Source organism: Bufo gargarizans, chromosome 11 (assembly GCF_014858855.1).
Source record: "Bufo gargarizans isolate SCDJY-AF-19 chromosome 11, ASM1485885v1, whole genome shotgun sequence".
NCBI classification, from domain to species: domain Eukaryota; kingdom Metazoa; phylum Chordata; class Amphibia; order Anura; family Bufonidae; genus Bufo; species Bufo gargarizans.
Genome location: NC_058090.1, coordinates 99,847,922 through 99,869,194, shown reverse-complemented (window position 1 = coordinate 99,869,194; position 21,273 = coordinate 99,847,922). Strand labels below are relative to the sequence as shown.

The 21,273-nt window shown below is 47.2% G+C and overlaps 1 protein-coding gene across 2 annotated transcripts in view; it reads left to right on the top strand.

The window, feature by feature from the left end:
- Positions 1–2,489: 2,489 nt before the first annotated feature.
- Positions 2,490–21,273, top strand: part of TDRD10 (tudor domain containing 10) — a 30,158-nt gene continuing 11,374 nt past the window's right edge. The window contains exons 1-12 of one of the 2 annotated variants that reach the window (XM_044272585.1): positions 2,490–2,564; positions 4,890–4,943; positions 7,758–7,807; positions 8,244–8,314; positions 10,054–10,177; positions 10,357–10,375; positions 10,447–10,499; positions 10,680–10,750; positions 14,622–14,784; positions 14,863–14,914; positions 16,949–17,001; positions 18,464–18,534. In XM_044272585.1, the coding sequence (XP_044128520.1) occupies positions 4,892–4,943; positions 7,758–7,807; positions 8,244–8,314; positions 10,054–10,177; positions 10,357–10,375; positions 10,447–10,499; positions 10,680–10,750; positions 14,622–14,784; positions 14,863–14,914; positions 16,949–17,001; positions 18,464–18,534 (779 nt within the window). In that variant the 5' untranslated portion in view covers positions 2,490–2,564; positions 4,890–4,891. Of the gene's footprint in view, positions 2,565–4,800; positions 4,944–7,757; positions 7,808–8,243; positions 8,315–10,053; positions 10,178–10,356; positions 10,376–10,446; positions 10,500–10,679; positions 10,751–14,621; positions 14,785–14,862; positions 14,915–16,948; positions 17,002–18,463; positions 18,535–21,273 lie in introns of those variants that run through there. The other variant, XM_044272586.1, reaches the window with a different exon arrangement.

The window sequence follows — 21,273 nt, the reverse complement described above, 5'->3', positions numbered from 1 at the left end:
CACCAGCGCTTTCTCTGTTTCGCTATTCAGTCGTGCCATTACCAGTTTGTTGCCCTGCCCTTCGGCTTTGCGACAGCTCCGCGGGTATTCGTTAAGGTACTCTCTCCCCTCCTTGCCCTTCTGCGATCCAGGGGCATCACTCTTCTCCCCTATCTGGACGACATCCTGATCAAGGCTCCGACAGTCGCTCAGTGTGAAGGAAGTCTACCGATTACCTTGGACACGCTCTTTCGCTTCGGCTGGCTGGTGAACCTGAAGAAGTCACCCCTGCGTCCATCCACACAGATCAGGTTCCTCGGCATGATAGTGGATTCGAAAGCAACGTTGGTACCAGGGTGGATTTGATTTAAATCCTAGTTTTCTACATAGACTAATTCTTGCTGGTATAACTTATAATATGCAAGTAGATAAATATTTTTTGAATAACTTTTCATATTAGTTTAATTAGGTTAATTCTGCATTCCTAGGTTTGTAGAAGTTAGGATTAAGGTATTTTTCTCAACTCTGTTTAGGTTATAACATTTTTGCTGTGAAGAAGAGCCCTGTGATCTCTGCTGTTTCAAATTCAGTTTTGAGAACTGCAAAAGTAAACCAAGCATCTGTGATAATATCTTGTAGGCAGAGAAACTGCCCAATAATCTTACAAAAACCTCTGGAAGAGCAGGACATTGTGAATGGATTCATGGAATTTATTTACCAAAAAGATTAAACACATGCAGCCTTATTCTACATAATTAAAAAACAAATCTTTATTTCATGATGGAATAACCTTTTATATTTTCCTCAAAAAGCATTTTCAGATTTAAATCACGGCTGTGGCTTATATCAACCACCAAGGGGGGACCCGCAGCCTTACGGTGATACAGGAATCAACAAAGATCCTACAGTGGGCGGAAGCCCACGTTCCTGTGATCTTAGCGGTCTACATCCCGGGAATAGACAATTGGACAGTGGATTTTCTCAGCCAGACGGTGGACCCCGGGGAGGGGTCCCTCCATCCGAAAGTGTTCAAGGCGCTCTGTCTCCGTTGGGGCAGTCCGCACGTGGACTTGATGGCGTCCAGACTCAATCACAAGATCCCTTGCTTTTTCTCTCGCGCGGGAGACCCCAAGGTGTATGACTTAGACGTCCTATTTGCACCATGGGACTGCTTTTCTTTCCTGTACCTCTTCCCGCCTCTTCCTCTACTGCCTCGGATTCTGCGCAGAATCAGGATGGAGGGCAACCAGGCCATCCTGATTTGCCCTGGACTGGCCTTGCTGAGCGTGATACACCAACCTCATTCTTCTAGGGGACACACTGTGTTCCCTTCTGCTCAGGGCCGATCTTCTCTCACATTGTCTGGTCCTCCACCAGCGTTTAGATACCCTACGTTTGGTGGCGTGGTTATTGAAACCTACCTTCTAAGGCAGAGAGGTTTCTCTGATACGTACGATGATTATGGCCAGAAAGCCCACGTCATCCAAAATCTATTACAGGACTTTTGTGAGAAACGCGGTCTCCCTTACAGACTGTTTTCCCTTCCTACTATTCTGGCATTTCTTCAATCTGGATTGGAACTTGGACTCTCACGCTTAGTTCCTTGAAGGGACAGGTCTCAGCCCTGTCTGTATTTTTACAGCGTTTACTGGCTGGGTTAGGCCCCGTTAAGACATTTCTGCAGGGGGTGGCTCACACAGTGCCTCCTTATCGTCCCCCATTGCATTCTTGGGACTTGAACCTGGTCCTGGGCTCGCTCCAGGCCACTCCGTTCGAGCCTTTGAGTGCGGTCTCTCTTCGCTTGCTCTCCTGCAAAGTGGCCTTTTTGGTGGCCATCATGTCTATCAGGAGAGTTTCGGAGCTGGCAGCCCTTTCTTGAAAGGAGCCATTTCTGGTGTTTCACCAAAATATAGTGGTGCTCTGCCCAGTGCCTTCTTTTCAGTCAAAAGTGGTGTCTGCCTTTCATGTCAACAAGGACATTGTTCTCCCCTTGTTCTGCCCGCAGCCTTCTCATCCGAGAGAGTGCGAACTCAATCGGCTTGACGTGGTGCTGACTTTGAGGATCTACCTGTCCGTTTCTTCCTGTCTGGTTCTTTTCCACGTACAGACTTTGTTTGTAGTACCTGTAGGTCCTCGCAAGGGATAGGCGGCCTCCAAGGTGACGATTGCCAGGTGGATTTGGTCAGAGATTGCTGAGGCATACAGCTCCCGGGATAAGGCACCTCCCCCCCCAAATGATACGAGCGAGAACTAGATTTTTGTGAACTCACCTGTAAAATCTTTCTCACTTAGTTCATTGGGGGGGGGGGACAGCACCCACCCAATTTTCTTAGTGCGGCATGTAGGGCCAGTTGGTTGCCGGTTGGGACCTCGGCTTTGGTTTGGTTCTACAGCGGTGTGCGGTTCTAGTTTGTTTTTCAGTTTACTTTCTGCTTCTACTGCTAGGGCACAAACTGATATGCTCTCTCCAGGCTGGAGGGGGTATAGCCGGCACGGGAGGAGCTAACCTTTTCTAGTCTAGTGGCAGCAGCTGTACCCACAGTCCTGTGTCCCCCAATGAACTAAGCGAGAAAGAAATTTTACAGGTGAGTTCACAAAAATCTCGTTTTTTGGGGGGAAAAGGCATATTTTGCGGATTAAAAAAGAAAAGAAAAAAAAAAAAAAATTATATATATATATATATATAATTTTTTTTTTAACCCTTAATAGTCCCTGTGGTGAAACCAACCTCGCCAGTGTTTTAGAGGGGGCTGTTTGCCAGCCTCTTGCCTCAGGATTATGGCCCATACTAACTTTAAAGGAGAAGACAGACCGGCCGCACAGCTTAAATCTGTCTTTGGAATTGTATTTTATGTTATTATGCGTTCGGTTAAATTGTATGTTATGTGAGGGCACCCCGATAGCTAATATTATTGTATTCGTGTATTCTGAGTGCCATTCACCTAATGATATGCACTCAGACTTGAGCTATCTGGGGATATGTTAAATGTCTGTGTTTGCTGTGGGGGTGTGCCATTGTGTGTTTGGGTGGCGATTCCTGTCCTGTTGTCTCCACATGTGTATTGGCGATTTCCCTTTGTCCTGAGACATAATTGGATTGCTCCTCGGGTGTCGCCAGGGCAGAGAGGAGGAAACCATGATGCATTGTGGGGATGTGTCGTGTCTGTGTATCCTGAATTGCTGCATATCTGTCCTGTGTCAGTCTCCCTTCTGGTCCCCTGGGGGCGTGGCCACCAGATGGGGACCTGCATAAATACGGGCGGGTAGCCCTCAATAAAGTGTTCCTGTTTTATCCTTCATCATGTTGAGACTGGTGTTTGGATAACTGATCAAAACTGGGGGATTGCTATACGCTGAAGATTTGCTATACTCCCCTGGCATAACTACTAGCTCTTGTAAGAGCTGTTCCTGCTCTCTGGTTTTAGGAGAGGTTCACCCACTGGAGCCTTGTCGTAGGTCCAGGGTGGGTAGGAGACGGTGAGACCTCAACCAAGCTACGGCGGTTCGTGGGGTCTGCAGTGCGTGCGTGCGTGCAGCAATTCAGGATACACAGACACAACACATCCCCACAATGCATCATGGTTTCCTCCTCTCTGCCCTGGCGACACCCGAGGAGCAATCCAATTATGTCTCGGGACAAAGGGAAATCGCCAATACACATGTGGAGACAACAGGACAGGAATCGCCACCCAAACACACAATGTCACACCCCCACAGCAAACACAGACATTTAACATATCCCCAGATAGCTCAAGTCTGAGTGCATATCATTAGGTGAATGGCACTCAGAATACACGAATACAATAATATTAGCTATCTGGGTGCCCTCACATAACATACAATTTATCCGAACGCATAATAACATAAAATACAATTCCAAAGACAGATTTAAGCTGTGCGCCCGGTCTGTCTTCTCCTTTAAAGTTAGTATGGGCCATAATCCTGAGGCTAGAGGCTGGCAAACAGCCCCCTCTAAAACACTGGCGAGGTTGCTTTCGCCACAGTCCCACATGAGTTTGCTTTTAAAATACGAAGTATTCTCCCTATAGTACATTGCATGTTAGGGCTCATTCACACGAACGTTGTTTTGGTCCGCATGTTTTGCAGCTCGTGTGCGGACCCATTCACTTCAAGTGGGCCACAAGATTTGGACTGTCCGCATCTGTTGCTCCGTTCCGTGGCCCCGCAAAAATTGAGGCATTTCTATAATGGGCCAGCCGTTCTGCAAATTGCACAAGGCACACGGGCGGCATCTGTGTTTTGCGGACCCTAAAACACGGCACGGTCGTGTGAACAAGCCCTTAATGTGAGCCTCTACCAGAGAGGCGCAGCCTGCAGGAGAACACTTAGGCCTGGTCCACACCTGAGCGTTTTACAGCGCGTTCCTACGCACTGTAAAACGTTCAACAGGCGAAAACCCATGTTTTCTCTAAGGGCATGGTTCTCACCTGCGCGTCTTACAGCTTGTACAAACACGCTGTAAAACGCCCTACGCCCGAAGAAGTACAGGAGCTTCTTTGGGGTGTATTGTCGCGCGTAACACCTCAGTTTTTCATTGTACGCCTCTGTGGTCAATCGCAAGAACGTGTGTACGACGCGCGTTTCCTATTTCCAAAAACACGTGCGTTTTTGTCAGACATTTTCACAGCGCGTCAACTACGCTCAAGTGTGAACCAGGCCTTAGGGCAGGCTTGGACGTATACCAGCCCCCGCCCAGCCTTTACATGCATCCGCAGAGGGTCCGCTCCCTCAGTCACTGCCTACATGTGGCGGGTGCCATTGCTCACGGCATGTAAGGGGTTAAATAGCCCGGATCGACGTCCTTGGTGCACCCCTCACCATCATAAAGGGCTGCTGTGCTGGGACTTGTAGTTCCTCAGTTTCATCTGGCCATGTCTTGTGTCTCACAGGAATGAAGAACTGGAAACCAGACGACATGAACCCCGGCAAGACCCTCCAGGAAGGTGCGATTATAAGCTCATGAGACCACCTCTGTGTATATCCTTAGACTGTCGGCTCATGAGACCACCTCTGTGTATATCCTTAGATTGTCGGCTCCTGAGACCACCTCTGTGTGTATCCTTAGACTGTCGGCTCCTGAGACCACCTCTGTGTGTATCCTTAGACTGTCGGCTCCTGAGACCACCTCTGTGTGTATCCTTAGACTGTCGGCTCATGAGACCACCTCTGTGTATATCCTTAGACTGTCGGCTCCCGAGACCACCTCTGTGTATATCCTTAGACTGTCGGCTCCCGAGACCACCTCTGTGTATATCCTTAGACTGTCGGCTCCCGAGACCACCTCTGTGTATATCCTTAGACTGTCGGCTCCCGAGACCACCTCTGTGTATATCCTTAGACTGTCGGCTCCCGAGACCACCTCTGTGTATATCCTTAGACTGTCGGCTCCCGAGACCACCTCTGTGTATATCCTTAGACTGTCGGCTCCCGAGACCACCTCTGTGTATATCCTTAGACTGTCGGCTCCTGAGACCACCTCTGTGTATATCCTTAGACTGTCGGCTCCTGAGACCACCTCTGTGTATATCCTTAGACTGTCGGCTCCCGAGACCACCTCTGTGTATATCCTCTTTTTGTATCTTTCTGCACGTCAGCTGTTGTGGAACTACAATTCCCAGCATGCTCCATTAATTTCTAAGGCTACTTTCACACTAGCGTTCGATAGGATCCGATCATAATAATGCAGACGGAGGCTCCGTTCAGAACGGATCCGTCTGCATTATATTGGCATATAAAAGCTAAGTGTGAAAATAGCCTCGGACGGATCCGTCCAGACTTTCAATGTAAAGTCAATGGGGGACGGATCCGCTTGAAGATTGAGCCATATTGTGGCATCTTCAAACGGATCCGTCCCCATTGACTTACATTGCAAGCAGCGTTCAGCTGTCCGCCTGTCCGTGCGGAGGCGAGCGGAGCGGAGGCTGAACGCCGCCAGACTGATGCAGTCTGAGCGGATCCGCTCCATTCAGACTGCATCAGGGCTGGACGGAAGCGTTCGGGTCCGCTCGTGAGCCCCTTCAAACGGAGCTCACGAGCGGACAGCCGAACGCTAGTGTGAAAGTAGCCTAAGGAAGTAATGAGATGAGCAGAGTAAGTATGCATGCTGGGAGTTGCAGTTTCACAGGCCACATCTCTTAAAGGATAACTGTCGCACTTAAACCCTAATTTCAATTTTCATATATTTAGTTACTAATAACATGATATTCCAGAATCAGTTACTATTAGACTGACTGACCCCATATTTAATAAGATTCAGCCCTTCGCAACCAGTCTGCATAAAACTGCAATCTCACTATTCAGTTAAGATGGCCGCCACTGCCCTCACCCTGAGGCTAATCCCGCCTGCCCTCACTAGCCGTAACAATAGCCCCCCAAAAGTATCAGTAACCAAAGCCCTCCCCCTAAAGAGTTAATCTCCTGCCGCACAAAGGGGTCCTCTTATCACATGTTGATTTCATTTATACACGGAGCAGACAGCAGATCTCCCTTCCCTGCTCTGCGCTGCTTCGACTCTGCATCCTCCAAGTCTGCTGAGTGAGGGAGCGTCTGCCAAGTGCAGGGACAGGGAGAAGTGCACACAGCCCAGGCACTGTTATCAGCTGCTGGGGAGGACCTGGCTTTAATCATTTACTTACAGTCCCTGGCTGTCTAATCTGACCTTGCAGGCTGCGTCTGTCCTTCAACACATAGACCAACGCTGCATAGCAACCTGATTTTAAGCACAGGTAAAAATAGGCAGTACAGGGAACAAAACTGGAATTAAGGGGTAATAAGTACACAGTGAAAAGTTGAAATAGGGCCACCAAGGAGATATTAATCACCACAATCCAATACTCCCCCAAAAAAAATATGACTGTAATGGATCTCCTGGCACCCCTGTCCGGGTACCTCCGTCGATAGATGCTCCTAGTGCTTTCCGAGGAATCCAAGCACTCCACTTGACACCGTACGCACTGCAGACCCCACGAACCGCAGCAGCTTGGTTGGGGTCTCACCGTCCTCCACCCACGCTGGACCCAAGACCAGGCTTCAGCTTCCAGTGGGTGAACCTCTCCTACATCCAGAGAGCAGGAACCATGAACAAGCTCTTACAAGAGCTTATACTCAGGGGAGTATTGTGATATAGCAATCCCCAAGAGTGTAGTTATCCCATCCCCCAAACATGAGCCAAGACTTCATGAAGGTATAAAGCAGCCTCTTTATTTTTAACACGCAGCATTGATTTATACACATCTTCCAACAAGGTTACCACCCACAGGGTTTTGTAAAAACAGCCACTAACCACGTACAATACACTCCCACACAAAATCCTCCCCTCTGCCCGTGATACAATTACCTCACACTGGGTTGATGCAATACTCACAGGCAGGCGATTACACAATATCCTCTGTCCTGGAGACAACCGAGAAGTAATTAAATTATCTCTCAGGACAAAGGACATCGCCAATACACACAGAGAGACAATAGAACAGACCTCCCTACTCAATGTATAATACGTACAATGTCCCACCCTTTTCAATACACATAGACATTTAACATCCCAAAATGGCACAAATTAGACCAGGGGTTCAAGTTAGTCCAAGTCCTTTGTGAACAAAGGAGGCCTGGCTGATGAGAGGGCCCATAATCCTGGGGCAAGAGGCTAGTAGCCAGGCCCCACCAAAACACTGTGGAGAAGTGGCTTTCGCCACAATGACAGTTATACTATAACGTCCCTGAGTTGTTTTTTTTTAATTGCAATTTTTTTTTTTTCACAGCGGATCCTTGTCAGATATACGTTGGGAACCTTCCATGTGACACGACTGAGGTAGAGCTCTGCACTACGTGTGTGTTTATACAGAACGTATTACAATGTCACCATATCAGTGATGTCATCAGCAGGGGGCGGGGCTGTGACTACCTCTCAGACAGGATATACAGGCTGGTTGTCAGCAGTAATAGATGTTCCTGTGGTATAAGGCCTCCTGCCTCAGTGATGTGACATGTGGATGTACGAGGCGTCTTTCCGCATTGCAGCTCCTGCTGTGGGGGGTCCTTACCGCCTGTACACACTGATCAGTGATTGTACATTGATGTGTTTGGTCACCTCAGTACATTTGGCAGTATAACATCGCAGTGTGGGAGGTGCTTCCTGTTATAACCCCGGATTATCGGGTCCTACACGGCGCCAGTACACCGGCATGTTTTATAGCACACAATCAGCCTCAGCATAACTAACTTTTTTTATTTTTTTTTATTTGTAGGATGAAATTTTGATTTTTTTCAAAGACTACAATCCAGTAAATGTAAAACGGGTGCAGAAGAACCAGAAATGGTACAGTGGGTGCATCCTGTGGAGACGTTAGTTGCCGCCAGCGCACCAATGCTTGTGACAAACAGCCGCTGGGTCAGGCTAGTAATTGCTGTTTTAGCTGTCGTTAGCTAGTGAAGGTGGTACAATCATGTGAACCGGCGGTAATATGAGGGCTCTCCAGTTCAACTACAACAGAGGTTGTTTAACCCCTTCTTGCCATCCACCATACATGTGCAGTGCATGTTGGGTCTTTAAAGAGAGCGCCTGTTCAGGAGTGGATCACGTGCCTGCAGTGATTATATCAGTTGGAACAGTTTAATATATTGTATATTTTTATTTTATTTATATTGATGTGTCTATATATTAATGGTGTATATTAAATATATTTTACAGATATGTTTAGAGCTTCTGCCCATAAAGGGTGCAGGAGTGCAACATTATTTTGTAGATGGTTTTTATTCAATAAGTTTTGGATCATTGACCACAACATCTGAAAGGAAAATAAATCAGAAGCCCTGGCTGAGTTCAGGGAAGGTGTTCTTTATTAGTAATAGTCCAGATACAAGGGTTTTAGGCCTATCACTGGTATATTGCAGTGGGGGCCTAAAAAAAAAGTGAAGAAAACTTTTTCCACTTGTTTATTATCCCCCCCAAAAATCTAAATATAAATGTCATGGGTGTTTCCCAGTCAGAAAATGCTGTACTATTCAAATAAATGGGGGAAAAAATGAAAAATGGCCGATTCACCATATTTTTTTCATTGCTTTACCGCCCCCAAAAAATGGAATATACGTTAAGTGATGAAAAAGCCATACACATGCCAAAATGGGATCTATAAAGATCGTCCTGCAAAAACAATGCGCCTTCACACAGCTTCCTAGTACATCCTATACAATACTAAATGGGGGGCTTTGGTTGCACCAACTTACCCTGTAAAAAACAAGCCCTCATACGGCTATGTGAACAGATCCAGGAAGTGAAAAATGGAAAATCCTTCAGCTCTGCAGGGGTTAAAGCGCTTGGCTATCTCTGGCAGTCTCGTATAGCTGAATGGCGCAGTAGTGGGAAAGCATTGGGCCCCTACAGTTGGACCCTTATCCCTACTCTGTAGATAGGAGTAACAGGGAATCCATGATTGTGGACAGTTATCTGGAGTCCAGATGGCAGTTTTATAATTTGCCCCCCATTCCCCTACTGTCGGCGATCAGTCTGCCCTGCTGAACACTGACAGAAGGGGAACCACAAATGGGGATCTGGACCTAGTAATAGTCATATTACAGCAGATCATAGTCCAAGATGGTGGTGACAGATTCCCGTTAAGTTTTTGTCTTTGGATTATCTTTTTAAAACACATGACCCGGAATCCCTTGTACGTATACGTCTTCTGGTTGCTATTCCCGCCGGCGGACCTTTAACTCGGGCTGATTCCAACAATATAAGTTGGTTGATGTTTTATTGGGGATGAACAATCCTCTTCTGATTCTCAGCACCGCATCCCGGGGAGATAAAAATTTTTTCGTTCCGTATAAAAGATCATATCAGCCAACAAGAGAGCGTTTGGTCATCGGTTGGCTGATTGCCGCCATGCTTTCACTGGCCTATTGGCTCGTTTGGCTGAATGTTGGCCCATGTAAGCAGCGTAAGAGAAGAGGTGATTGGTTACAGATTATGGTCAGATCCCCACCAGTGGCAAGCTCTACAAAATCCAGTCTGGTTTACATCAGACCAGTCTTATTTTTTTATTTTTATTTTTGTCATAGCTTTGCCTTCGTCCAATTGTCCAGTGTGGAGAATGCAACCCAGGCCATCGCCAAACTCCATAAATCTGTGCTGAGGAGCCGCATCCTGGTGTTGAGGCGATTTTCTGTGCAATACAATGAGAAGGTAATGCTGCTGAGTGCCATTACACCGCAATCTTCACAGACCTCTAATCGGAGTGAGGGGGGTGATATTGGAACGTTTAAGGCTGCCTGTGTTATTGGAATATAGAAGGAAGTTATTAACTTTCTCTACATGTAAGCTTAATTGTATTTAAAATAATGTCTCCTTCATGATTTCTGCAGCTGGAACCCCAGATGAAAGGTATAGAGGAGAAGAAGACGTTCTAGGGGTGAGAATGACCTCATCGTGATGTAATTATGTGTGTATTACAGAAAGACGTGATGACCAGATATTTGTCAGCAATCTCCCTTTTGATGTCTCGGAGGTAAGATGCAGCTCTCCTGTGATGGTCGTAAGGATACTGATGTCTGTCTGTGTGACGGAGAGGGACAGAGGAGTGGGGGGGGGGCAGAGATTGTCCTCCTCTGTCCCAGGGAAATCCGATGCTGCCGGCCACAGCACAACCTGTTCACTACGATGATAAAACCCGCTCTCTGTGTTTCAGCTGGATCTCCAGGAATTATTTCAAGATTTCAAGCCACTAAAAATTAAAATATTAAACAAAGAAACCCACAGGTAACACAAGCTCCAAAATCCCGTCTGTTAGTGCAATAAATCGTCAAAGTGTCCAACGGTTAGTTATTACTATTTACAAGTAAAGCTCCTTAAATCCAGGGCAGATATGAGACGGTCGTACGTACATAGTATAAAGCAAACGCCAATACAGGAGGTATTGGGTGAGTAATTTAGAAATATAAGGCTTCTTTCACACGAGCGTGTCTGGATAAGGTCCGGATGCGTTGCGGCAAACCCGCGCGAGTAGGTACCCAATTGCAGTCAGTTTTGACTGCGATTGCATTCCGTTTTTATCGCTCTGGTGCAATGTGTTTTGCACGCGCGTGATAAAAAACTGAATGTGGTACCCAGACCCAAACCTCTTCACTGAAGTTCGGGTTTGGGTTCAAGGTTGTGTAGATTGTATTATTTTTCCCTTATAACATGGTTATAAGGGAAAATAATAGCATTCTGAATACAGAAAGCATAGTACAATAGGGCTGGAGGGGTTAAATAAAATAAAAAAAATAATTTCTGGTGCATGGCATTGGGGGACACAGCACCATGGGTATACATCCAACTACCACTAGGAGGCACTAGACACAAAAAGTGTTGGCTCCTCCCAGGTGGGCTATACCCTCTCCACAGGCACGAGGCTGATCAGTTTTAGTCTAGTGTCCGTAGGAGGCAGACCTGTCCTGCTTTTTTTTTTTTTTTTTTTTTTTTTTTTTTTTTCTCTCTTCTGCAGGCTTCAGTGATCTCCACCATTATACCTGCTGCAGGCTGGGGCTCCATCGTGTTCCACTTTTGTTGCCAAACCCATTATATCTGTCTGTTTCCAGCCGCCTTGCTCCTTTTCATAGGTAGAGTACCTACACCATCTCCAGATGCTGAATCCATTACTCCTGGCTGGCTCTATGGTGTTCCATGCGGCACTATTTCTCCCTTCCGGGCGAGATATACAGGCCGCCTTCAATTGCCGTAGCAATTACACCTATCTGTTCCCAGCCACTTTGCTCCCTTCATAGGTAGAGTACCTACACTATCTCCAGAGGCTGTAGTCGTTGCTCCTATCTGTCCTTATCGTGTAGCTTGCGGCACTATTTCTCCCCTACCGGACAAGATATTGAGGCCACCTTGTATTGCCGTGGCCACTGCACCTACCTCATCATAGTGTGCACCAAACAGCCATCTTACTTCCTTCATAGCTGATGTTCCTGCACCATCTCCAGATACTGTTGATGCGGCCCTGTTTCCCTCTTTTCCGGTGAAATAGAGGGCCTCCTTCAGTTGCCATTGCACCTACCTGATTGTGGTGTGCCGTTGGTAGCCGTTGCATTTCTCTGGTCCTAGGGTGCACCATGCACCATCGCTCTAATCTTAAATCTAGTACCTCTACCATCTCCAGATGCTGTACTCATTGCACCTGTCTGGTCGTATCTCTGCACTACACAGCTGTATTTATACCTTACAGGTTGAGGACCTGTACCCTCCAAATGCTATCGCATTCCCGGATGCTGTGGCTTTGTTTCCACTCTCCTTAGAGTGCAACATGCAGCCACTTTACCTCGGTTTTAGGTGTGTAATTTTAGTATCCCATGTGCTGGGCCCTATGGTGCAATCTGTGGCCCATACAGTTTCTATATTTCTGGGTGCTTTCTGCCCCCCGGGCTCTAATTTGTACTGCGGATGTTAGTTACTTCCATACATCTGCCACTCCGTTACTGTTGATTGTTCCCCTTGTGGGTTCCAATAGCCCTGTGGACCTCTTGGGATTCGTGTCTCTCTTCCCATCCTCCCACGTCAAGTACCTGGTATTGAGTGGTTTAGTGCTACGGTTTGCATTTCCACCTTATGGTCTCCTTCGGGAGGGACTTCCTCCTGTTCGTAGAACCTTCCTCCTTAGACTGTTGGGAGTACTCTCCTTCTCCTCCCTTGTCTCTCAGTCCAGTGTGACCCTGCTGAGGTTTCCTGGGCCTGCATCTGGTTCCCTTTTTCCCTGATACTTCATTTGGCCAGAGTTTCTCTGGTCTTGCGCTTCTCTGCGATATTTTGTTTTTGGATGTTTCGCCTCCTGGTTTCGTCAACCGTGCGTGAAAATCGCACCGCATCCGCACTTGCTTGCAGATGCTTGCGATTTTCACGCAGCCCCATTCACTTCTATGCACAAAATAGAGCTTGCTGCGTTTTTCACGCAACGCACAAGTGATGCGTGAAAATCACAGATCATGTGCACAGCCCCATAGAAAAGAATGGGTTCGGATTCAGTGCGGGTGCAATGCATTCAACTCGCAAAAAACTTGCCCGTGTGAAAGGGGCCTAAGAAAGGGACAGATAGTAGATATTTCTATTATCCTGAACTGAATTAGGGGAGACGGTGAGGAGAGGTGGACTACCGGGTAGCAGAGTTTAGGATGAATTGTAGGGGAGAGATGCTCTAGCAGTGTAGTTGACTTCTCTTCATGCTTTGCTTATATTTTCTGGTATGGATACTACAGGATTGTGTGGATATAGCTGTGGCTTTTGTTCACATCCTGTTATCCCATGTATAGGCACACAGTGGGTTAGGGCTCTTTCACACCTGCGTTATGGTCTTCCGGCATAGAGTTCCGTCGTCTGCGCTCTATGCCGGAAGAATCCTGATCAGGATTATCCTAATGCATTCTGAATGGAGTGAAATCCGTTCAGGATGCATCAGGATGTCTTCAGTTCCGGAACGGAACGTTTTTTGGCCGGAGAAAATAGCGCAGCATGCTGCGCTTTTTGCTCCGGCCCAAAAGACTGAACACTTGCCGCAAGTCCGGATCCGGAATGAATGCCCATTGAAAGGCATTGATCCGGATCCGGCCTTAAGCTAAACGTCGTTTCGGCGCATTGCCGGATCCGATGTTTAGCTTTTTCTTAATGGTTACCATGGCTGCCGGGACGCTAAAATCCCGGCAGCCATGGTAAAGGGGAGCGGGGGAGCAGCATACTTACCGTCCGTGCGGCTCCCGGGGCGCTCCAGAGTGACGTCAAGGCGCCGCAGGCGCATGGATGACGTGATCGCATGACACGTCATCCATGCGCATGGGGTGCTCTGACGTCATTCTGGAGCGCCCCGGGAGCCGCACGGACTGTAAGTATACCGCTCCCCACTACTACTATGGCAACCAGGACTTTGATAGCGTCCTGGGTGCCATAGTAACACTGAAAGCATTTTGAAGACGGATCCGTCTTCAAATGCTTTCAGTACACTTGCGTTTTTCCGGATCCGGCGTGTAATTCCGGCAAGTGGAGGACACGCCGGATCCGGACAACGCAAGTGTGAAAGAGGCCTTACATTTCCCATACTGCCCCATTGTTAAAGGGAACCTGTCACCGGGATTTTGTGTATAGAGCTGAGAACATGGGCTCCTAGATGGCCACTAGCACAGACGTCAGGGAGCAAGGAGGAGATTCTGAGGATGCGGGGCGGTGCTGGGTTCCTTCACGCAGGACTCATCTCGGTAATTTGCATATGTATCAAATCTGGTTTTTTTTTACACAATAAAGCACACAGAGCTATGGGGACACTGGGTATTGCAGATCTGCTAGCGGCCATCTAGCAACCCATGTCCTCTATACATAAAAATGACGACGACAGGTTCCCTTTAAATGTATACCATTCTGCATACTGTTGTGGGTAATGGTACCGTCTACAATGCCATGCTGTACCGTTTTTTATGGCATTCCATCATATACCGGCATGACTAAGGGCAGAAGGGTTGGATTTTGTCTGGCTAATGAAGCCCATGGATCTAGCATAATCGCTTAGCATATATCGTGAACATAGGCCATCTCCTATATACCTGATGTGTAAGAGAACCTGTGCATTAGATCTTGACTTACAGTCTTTACGTTTTTTCTTTAGCTTTGCATTCCTGACAATGGCCAACATAGAGGTGGCTCGGATGGCAGTCCGCGAAATGCATGGCTTCATGTTCAGAGGTCAGCACATGTCATGCAAAGTCCACTTTGATGCAAAGCATCCTAGGAAAGATTCCGGCATCGCTGAGGATCCTGCAGATACACCGGTAGCATAGCTTAGTCGTGTGCTTGAAATCAGGGTTGTCTGGAATTTGGTTTTATTTAGATATCATCTTGTTTTACAGATCAGTGTTGTGAAATCCAAGCCAAGTGAGAAAGAGACCCCCATCTCCCCTGGTAAGAGGACCCTGTTGGAGAGTTGAGGCTGATTTACACCAGTCAATTATTGGGAACAAACTTTCCTGTGAATGCTATTTCCCGATAATTGGCCCCTCTAAGGCTACTTTCACACTTGAGGCAGTGTGATCCGGCAAGCAGTTCCGTTGTCGAACTGCCCGCCAGATCCGCCAATCTAGATGTGACTGAAGGCATTTATGAGACTCATCCGGATGCGGATCCGTCTCATAAATGCATTGCAAGAACGTATCCGTCTCTCCGCTTGTCATGCGGCCAGACGGATCCGTCTTGTATCTTTTTTCACATTTTCACTAGTCTGCGCAGGCCGGAAGGGCGAATCTGGCATTCCGGTATTTTGGATGCCGCATTCAGGCAAGTCTTCAGTTTTTTCCGCCTGAGATAAAACCGTAGCATGTTACGGTTTTATCTTTTGCCTGATCAGTCAAAATGACTGAACTGAAGACGTCCTGATGCAAACTGAACGGATTACTCTCCATTCAGAATGCATGGGGATGAAACTGATCAGTTCTTTTCCAGTATAGAGCCCAGAGGACGGAACTCTATGCCGGAAAAGAAAAACGCTAGTGTGAAAGTGCCCTAAAGGTGTCACAGATCACCTGATGAGAGAGCAAAACGCTTGTTCACCTGGTGAAGCGCTCGATGATGCAGACAGGTCAATTGTTGTCTCTGCCCGGAAACAATGCCGCTGTGTAAGGATGAGCGATGGCGTAGCCTTTGCTGGGGCTCATACTGTGGAGTGCTTCACCTTCACTAACGAGCAGGCGAACGCCTCCCTGCTCGTCACCCCCTGGAAAACAGACTTGGGCCTCGCTCACATTTCGGTGTCCATTTGACGTCTTTGAAAAAAAAAATATCCACTCTTCATCCGTGAAGCAACAGTGTGTCTTTTTATTTTTATTTTTTGTGCCCTCCGTGTGTCCTCCATATGCCCCTGATGCCACTCAGCTGAAACTTTATTTCAAAAGCAGCTCCTATCAGTGGTCAGCGAATTCATCCGTGAGATGTCGTCCGTGTTGTCTGTGATTTTCATGGACCCATAGAACGGGCGCGTTTGGTCTTCACTACGGACCAGTTTAGTGCATGTCTCTGACCCCTTGTCAGTAAAAAAAATCAATGGGTGCGTGTTCTGTCTGTGAACGAGGCCTTAAGGGGATGTTGTCTTCAGTCAACAATCAAGTTCTGTGGAGGGAATCTGTCACCGGAGGAAACACCTTTAAATTTGCACGTCTATAAGTATTTCTTATACCTAAAAGACCTCATGGAAAGATAATTGGGGAAAACCTGGTATATATTACCCAGCACCACTCACAATGGAGTCTGAAAAGCTTGTTTCCCCAATAGAGAGGTTCATTGTTCTCTAAAGTATTTTGGCATTTGACGAGTTAGATTTTTAAAGAGGACCTTTCACTACTGTACTAACTAGATCAGTGGGCAGAGCGGCGCCCAGGGGTCCCCCTGCACTTACTAGTATGCCTGGGCGCCGCTCCGTTCGCCCGGTATAGGCTCCGGTGTCTGCGCTCCCTCTGACTGATTTTTTTGTAGGAGGCGTGTCCCTTGCTGCACTGCTGGCCAATCGCAGCGCACAGCTCATAGCCTGGCTATGAGCTGTGCGCTGCGATTGGCCAGCAGTGCAGCAAGGGACACGCCTTCTACAAAAAAATCAGTCAGAGGGAGCGCAGACACCGGAGCCTATACCGGGCGAACTGAGCTGTGCGCTGCGATTGGCCAGCAGTGCAGCAAGGGACACGCCTCCTACAAAAAAATCAGTCAGAGGGAGCGCAGACACCGGAGCCTATACCGGGCGAACGGAGCGGCGCCCAGGCATACTAGTAAGTGCAGGGGGACCCCTGGGCGCCGCTCTGCCCACTGATCTAGTTAGTTTTTAGTTTATACAGTAGTGAAAGGTCCTCTTTAATTCAGATTTTAGTTGGGATATTTAGATCCTGTGGATGATAAAACCGCAGTGTGACGTGCCCCTGCTGTGGCCTCTGACCTCCACTTTTTTATCTGCAGGCAATGGGGACAACAAAATCTATGTGGACAACCTCCCAACAGATGCCACTAAGGTAAGTTCCTTTACCCATTAGAAGAAATAAATGCCACCTGCCATCTGATATATGTGACTGGTGCCAGTGGAGGAGGGCAAGTATTACTACAGCATTCGTAGTTGTTTTTTTCTTGGCATTTTGTTGATGCATTAAATCCAATAAGGTCCAAACATGCAGTATCGAGAAAAGCGCACCTCCTGTACAGAAGGCCTCAGTCAGCGAATATATACCTGTATGTCTGCAGATGTAGGCTTGTCTGGCTCCAGGCAGATTTACAGGCTCGTATATATCCCTTGACTGAAACCCTCTGTATAGGATGTGAGCTTTTCTTGATATTGCATGTTTATCATGTTTGGATCTTATTGGATCCACGAACCCATTACTCAGCACCGCAGAGTACACCACAAAGTGTAAACGGGGGCTGCAGGTCTAATGGTCCTGGATAAAGAGCTTAAATAAATGCGAGTTCAGATATCGCTACACACCTGGGCAGATGAGCCATGCTGGGTTATGGAAAAGCTAAGTGAGGACACGGAAACTGTTTGTCACACAGCTCTTCTCACGCCTTCCAGTTAGTCTGTCCTGAAGGCCAATGCAAGGTAATGATCAGGAACATACTGTCTGTTCCCGATGATTGCCTCATTGTTTAGCAGAGGCGATGGCTGTATCTACATGCAGCAGTCCTCTCCTTGGCATGGGGACAAGCAATGCAGATTCACACATGGCGATGGGCTGCCAGTACCAAGTAAAAATGTGATCACAGATGAAGGGATGTTTAGCTTGTTTGTTGGGTGGTCATTGGCAGGTTTATATGGGCCGTTCCCAACAATTGCCCTCATCCTTATCTTATTCAAAAGGGCCTTAAGGCTAGTCATACACAAGTGTTTGGCTGGCAGCTATCCTTCATGTCCTCCCAAGACATTCACGTGTACGAGATCACTTATCTTCCCTGAGAACAAAAACCATTTGCCAGTCCCCTGGCATCCGATATTTGGGTGGAGAGGAGAGATGGTTGTATACACCTCGGTTCAGCCAGCATTCATATAATGCGTGTGGCAACCTTAAAGGGAATGTCCCATTACACTTACCCCTTATCTACAGGGGTATACAACTGCTGGGGTCTCTGATTATGAAAATGGGGGCTTATAATCAGAGTTTAAATGGAGTGGCAGATACGCATTCATGTCCACCACTCCATTCAACTCTATGGTACTGCTGGAGTTAGCAGAGTACAAGCGCATGGCTATCTCCAGTAGCCCCATAAAGATGAATGGAGCGGCAGTGCACATGCGTAATCGTCTCTACTTTAAAACTGGGGGAAGGGCAGGTTCTCATGATCTTCGGGAGCCTTAGCAGTCAGACACTTATCCCCTATCCTGTGGACGAGCTGTCGTAATAGTTTAACCCCTTTAAGCCTGCTATAGCAGAAAGTGTCAGATGTCATTCATCAGTGCAGTGAACTTTTCTCATCTGATTTCAGGAAGACCTTTTATTGCTGTTTAAAAGATACAGACCGGTCTCTGTGCGCCGAGAACCTCACTTGGAAATACGGTAACATTCTGATTATCCAGCATGGCTGACTAACACTAGACATAGTAACGCAAAGCTCGTCTCCACTAGGACACCATTACTGCGTTTGTCTGTGTATAACTATGTGCACTGCTCATTATAATAAAGAAGGCCATTACGAGGAACTCATCTTGTATCGTGTCGTGACCTGGAGCCGACTTGCTCAACTTCAGAACTAATAGGAGACCGCATCACATCAGAGGGTCGGTTTGCGACCACAGTACACCTTTTGGAGGCAATTATTTATTTATTTTTAATGATTGCATTTTACTCAATTTGGCCTAAAAATCATTTATTCAATTGGTCTTTGTTAAGGGGGAATATTAATCGCCAATATTTATGCAAATATCAATAATTAATATTCATAAATAGGAGGAGCTGTCTATTGAAGACTCCGCCTATTTATACCCTTTTTATTAATAATACAATAATACTTTCACTTTGCTTCACACTACCCACTAATCAATAAGCTAGCTGCATGCGCCTTACTGAACTATCGCTAATAACCACACGTCACACAGATAGTTATAAGTAAAACCAGATATTTATTAATATCTACAATACACTACGCACGCAATACACTAACAATACAGCACTAAACTGCACTACACAATTGCCAAATTCCACCCACAAAGCTATCTAATCACTAAACTACACACGCATATATTAACAGTCCACCCCACCTGGTACTAATCCTATCCCTAAGGGTGCAGGGGCCGCCGGGTATTTATGTCCGGCGGCCCGCACTGCTGTACCGCCCACATAGTGGCGCGCTTGTGCGCCACCATCAGGGACACGTGGGCCGGTGCAGTGAGGTGACGTCACTGCGCCAGCCCGCGCGTCCCCGAACGAGCACATCAGGGCCGCACCATTTGCTAGCAGGCGGGAGAAGCCTTTGATCTGCCGCCTGTAGCATTTTGCATTCCGGGCAGTGTGGTGGTAATCGCGCTACCGGAATGCGCATAGTAGGAGGGGAGGTTTCTCCCTTCCTTCTATCATGCATAATTAACTCCAGCAGCGCTGGAGATAATTAAAACAAAGGACTCAGATTCTGTTGAATCTGAGTTCTTTGTAGTCATCAGGATGACCGGACCTTTGTCCGGTCATTCTGATGCAATCAACCAGATTGCATCAGTGTGAGTGCTTGGGGCACATTCACACCGATGCACCTGGTTTCAGGTCATGTATTGGGGATATATATATATATACAATATATATCATATAAGGGGCACAGACCTATAAGGGGGCACAGATAACACATATGTAAAGGGACCTATAAGTGGGCACATATTTCCCACAGGGGCCATCATAGGATGTGACTGCCACATCCTATGATGTGGCAGTCAGTGCATGCATATATATCATACATGCATGCATGTATGGATATATATGTTGTAAAGGAACCCATATAATACAGATGAGCCCTTATGCAGCTTACTCCCGAACACACAGCCGATAATCTGTAATAAAGCGAATAGAAGATCCCAGTCCCGATTGGAAGATCACAGGGGGGTGATCAATGACAGGGGGGTAATCAGGGAGTCTATATGGGGTGATCACCCCCCTGTAAGGCTCCATTCAGACGTCCGTATGATTTTTTACGGATACATGGATCGGATCCGCAAAACGCATAGACGTCTGAATGGAGCCTTACAAGGGGGGTGATCAATGACGGGGGTGATCAGGGAGTCTATATGGGTGATCAGGGAGTCTGTCATTGATCACCCCCTTGTAAGGCTCCATTCAGACGTCCGTATGATTTTTTACGGATACATGGATCGGATCCGCAAAACGCATACGGACGTCTGAATGGAGCCTTACAGGGGGGTGATCAATGACAGGGAAGTGATCAGGAAGTCTATATGGGGTGATCGTGGGTTCATAAGGGATTAATAAGTGACGGGGGGGGGGGGGGTGTAGTGTAGTGGTGTTTGGTGGTACTTTACACAGCTGCCTGTGTCCTCTGGTGGTCGATCCAAACAAAAGGGACCACCGGGTAGCAGGTATATTAGACGCTTTTATCAAAACAGCGTCTAATATACCTGTTAGGGGTTAAAAAAAATCACGTCTCCAGCCTGCCAGCGAGCGATCGCCGCTGGCAGGCTGGAGATCTACTCGCTTACCTTCCGTTCCTGTGAACGCGCGCGCCTGTGTGCGCGCGCGTTCACAGGAAATCACGGCTCTCGCGAGATGACGCATATATGCGTGACTCTGCGCAGAGCTGCCGCCTCCGGACCGCAGATCTGCGTTAGGCGGTTAAGAAACATGTTTGTTAAACAACACTGGTATCTGCTATATACAATACATGAAAAGGGTTATTTTACGTTGAACAGGTTTTCTCTACATGCTAATAAGTTGCTGTCATTGTATGTGAGGTGAGATGTTAAATAGCCTTTTGTTCAGGCCGGCTGCTATTGTGTCCAGCAACTGGCAGAGGTTGTGAGATATGTTAATTCGAGGTACTGTATTCCACAAGAGATGAGGCTTGTATAATCTATGTCTAATCTGTGATGTATCACAAGTAAGATTTATGAAAAATCCCTTTCAGTTCTCCCACCTGGGGTGCAGTCCTGCTGTAGGTAGGGATAGTATATGCCAGTGATTGCTAACCTTGGCACTCCAGCTGTGGTAAAACTACAACTCCCAAGATGCCCCCCTTGCTTGGCTGCTCTCAGAACTCTATAGAAATAAATGGAGCATGCTGGGAGTCGTAGTTTCACC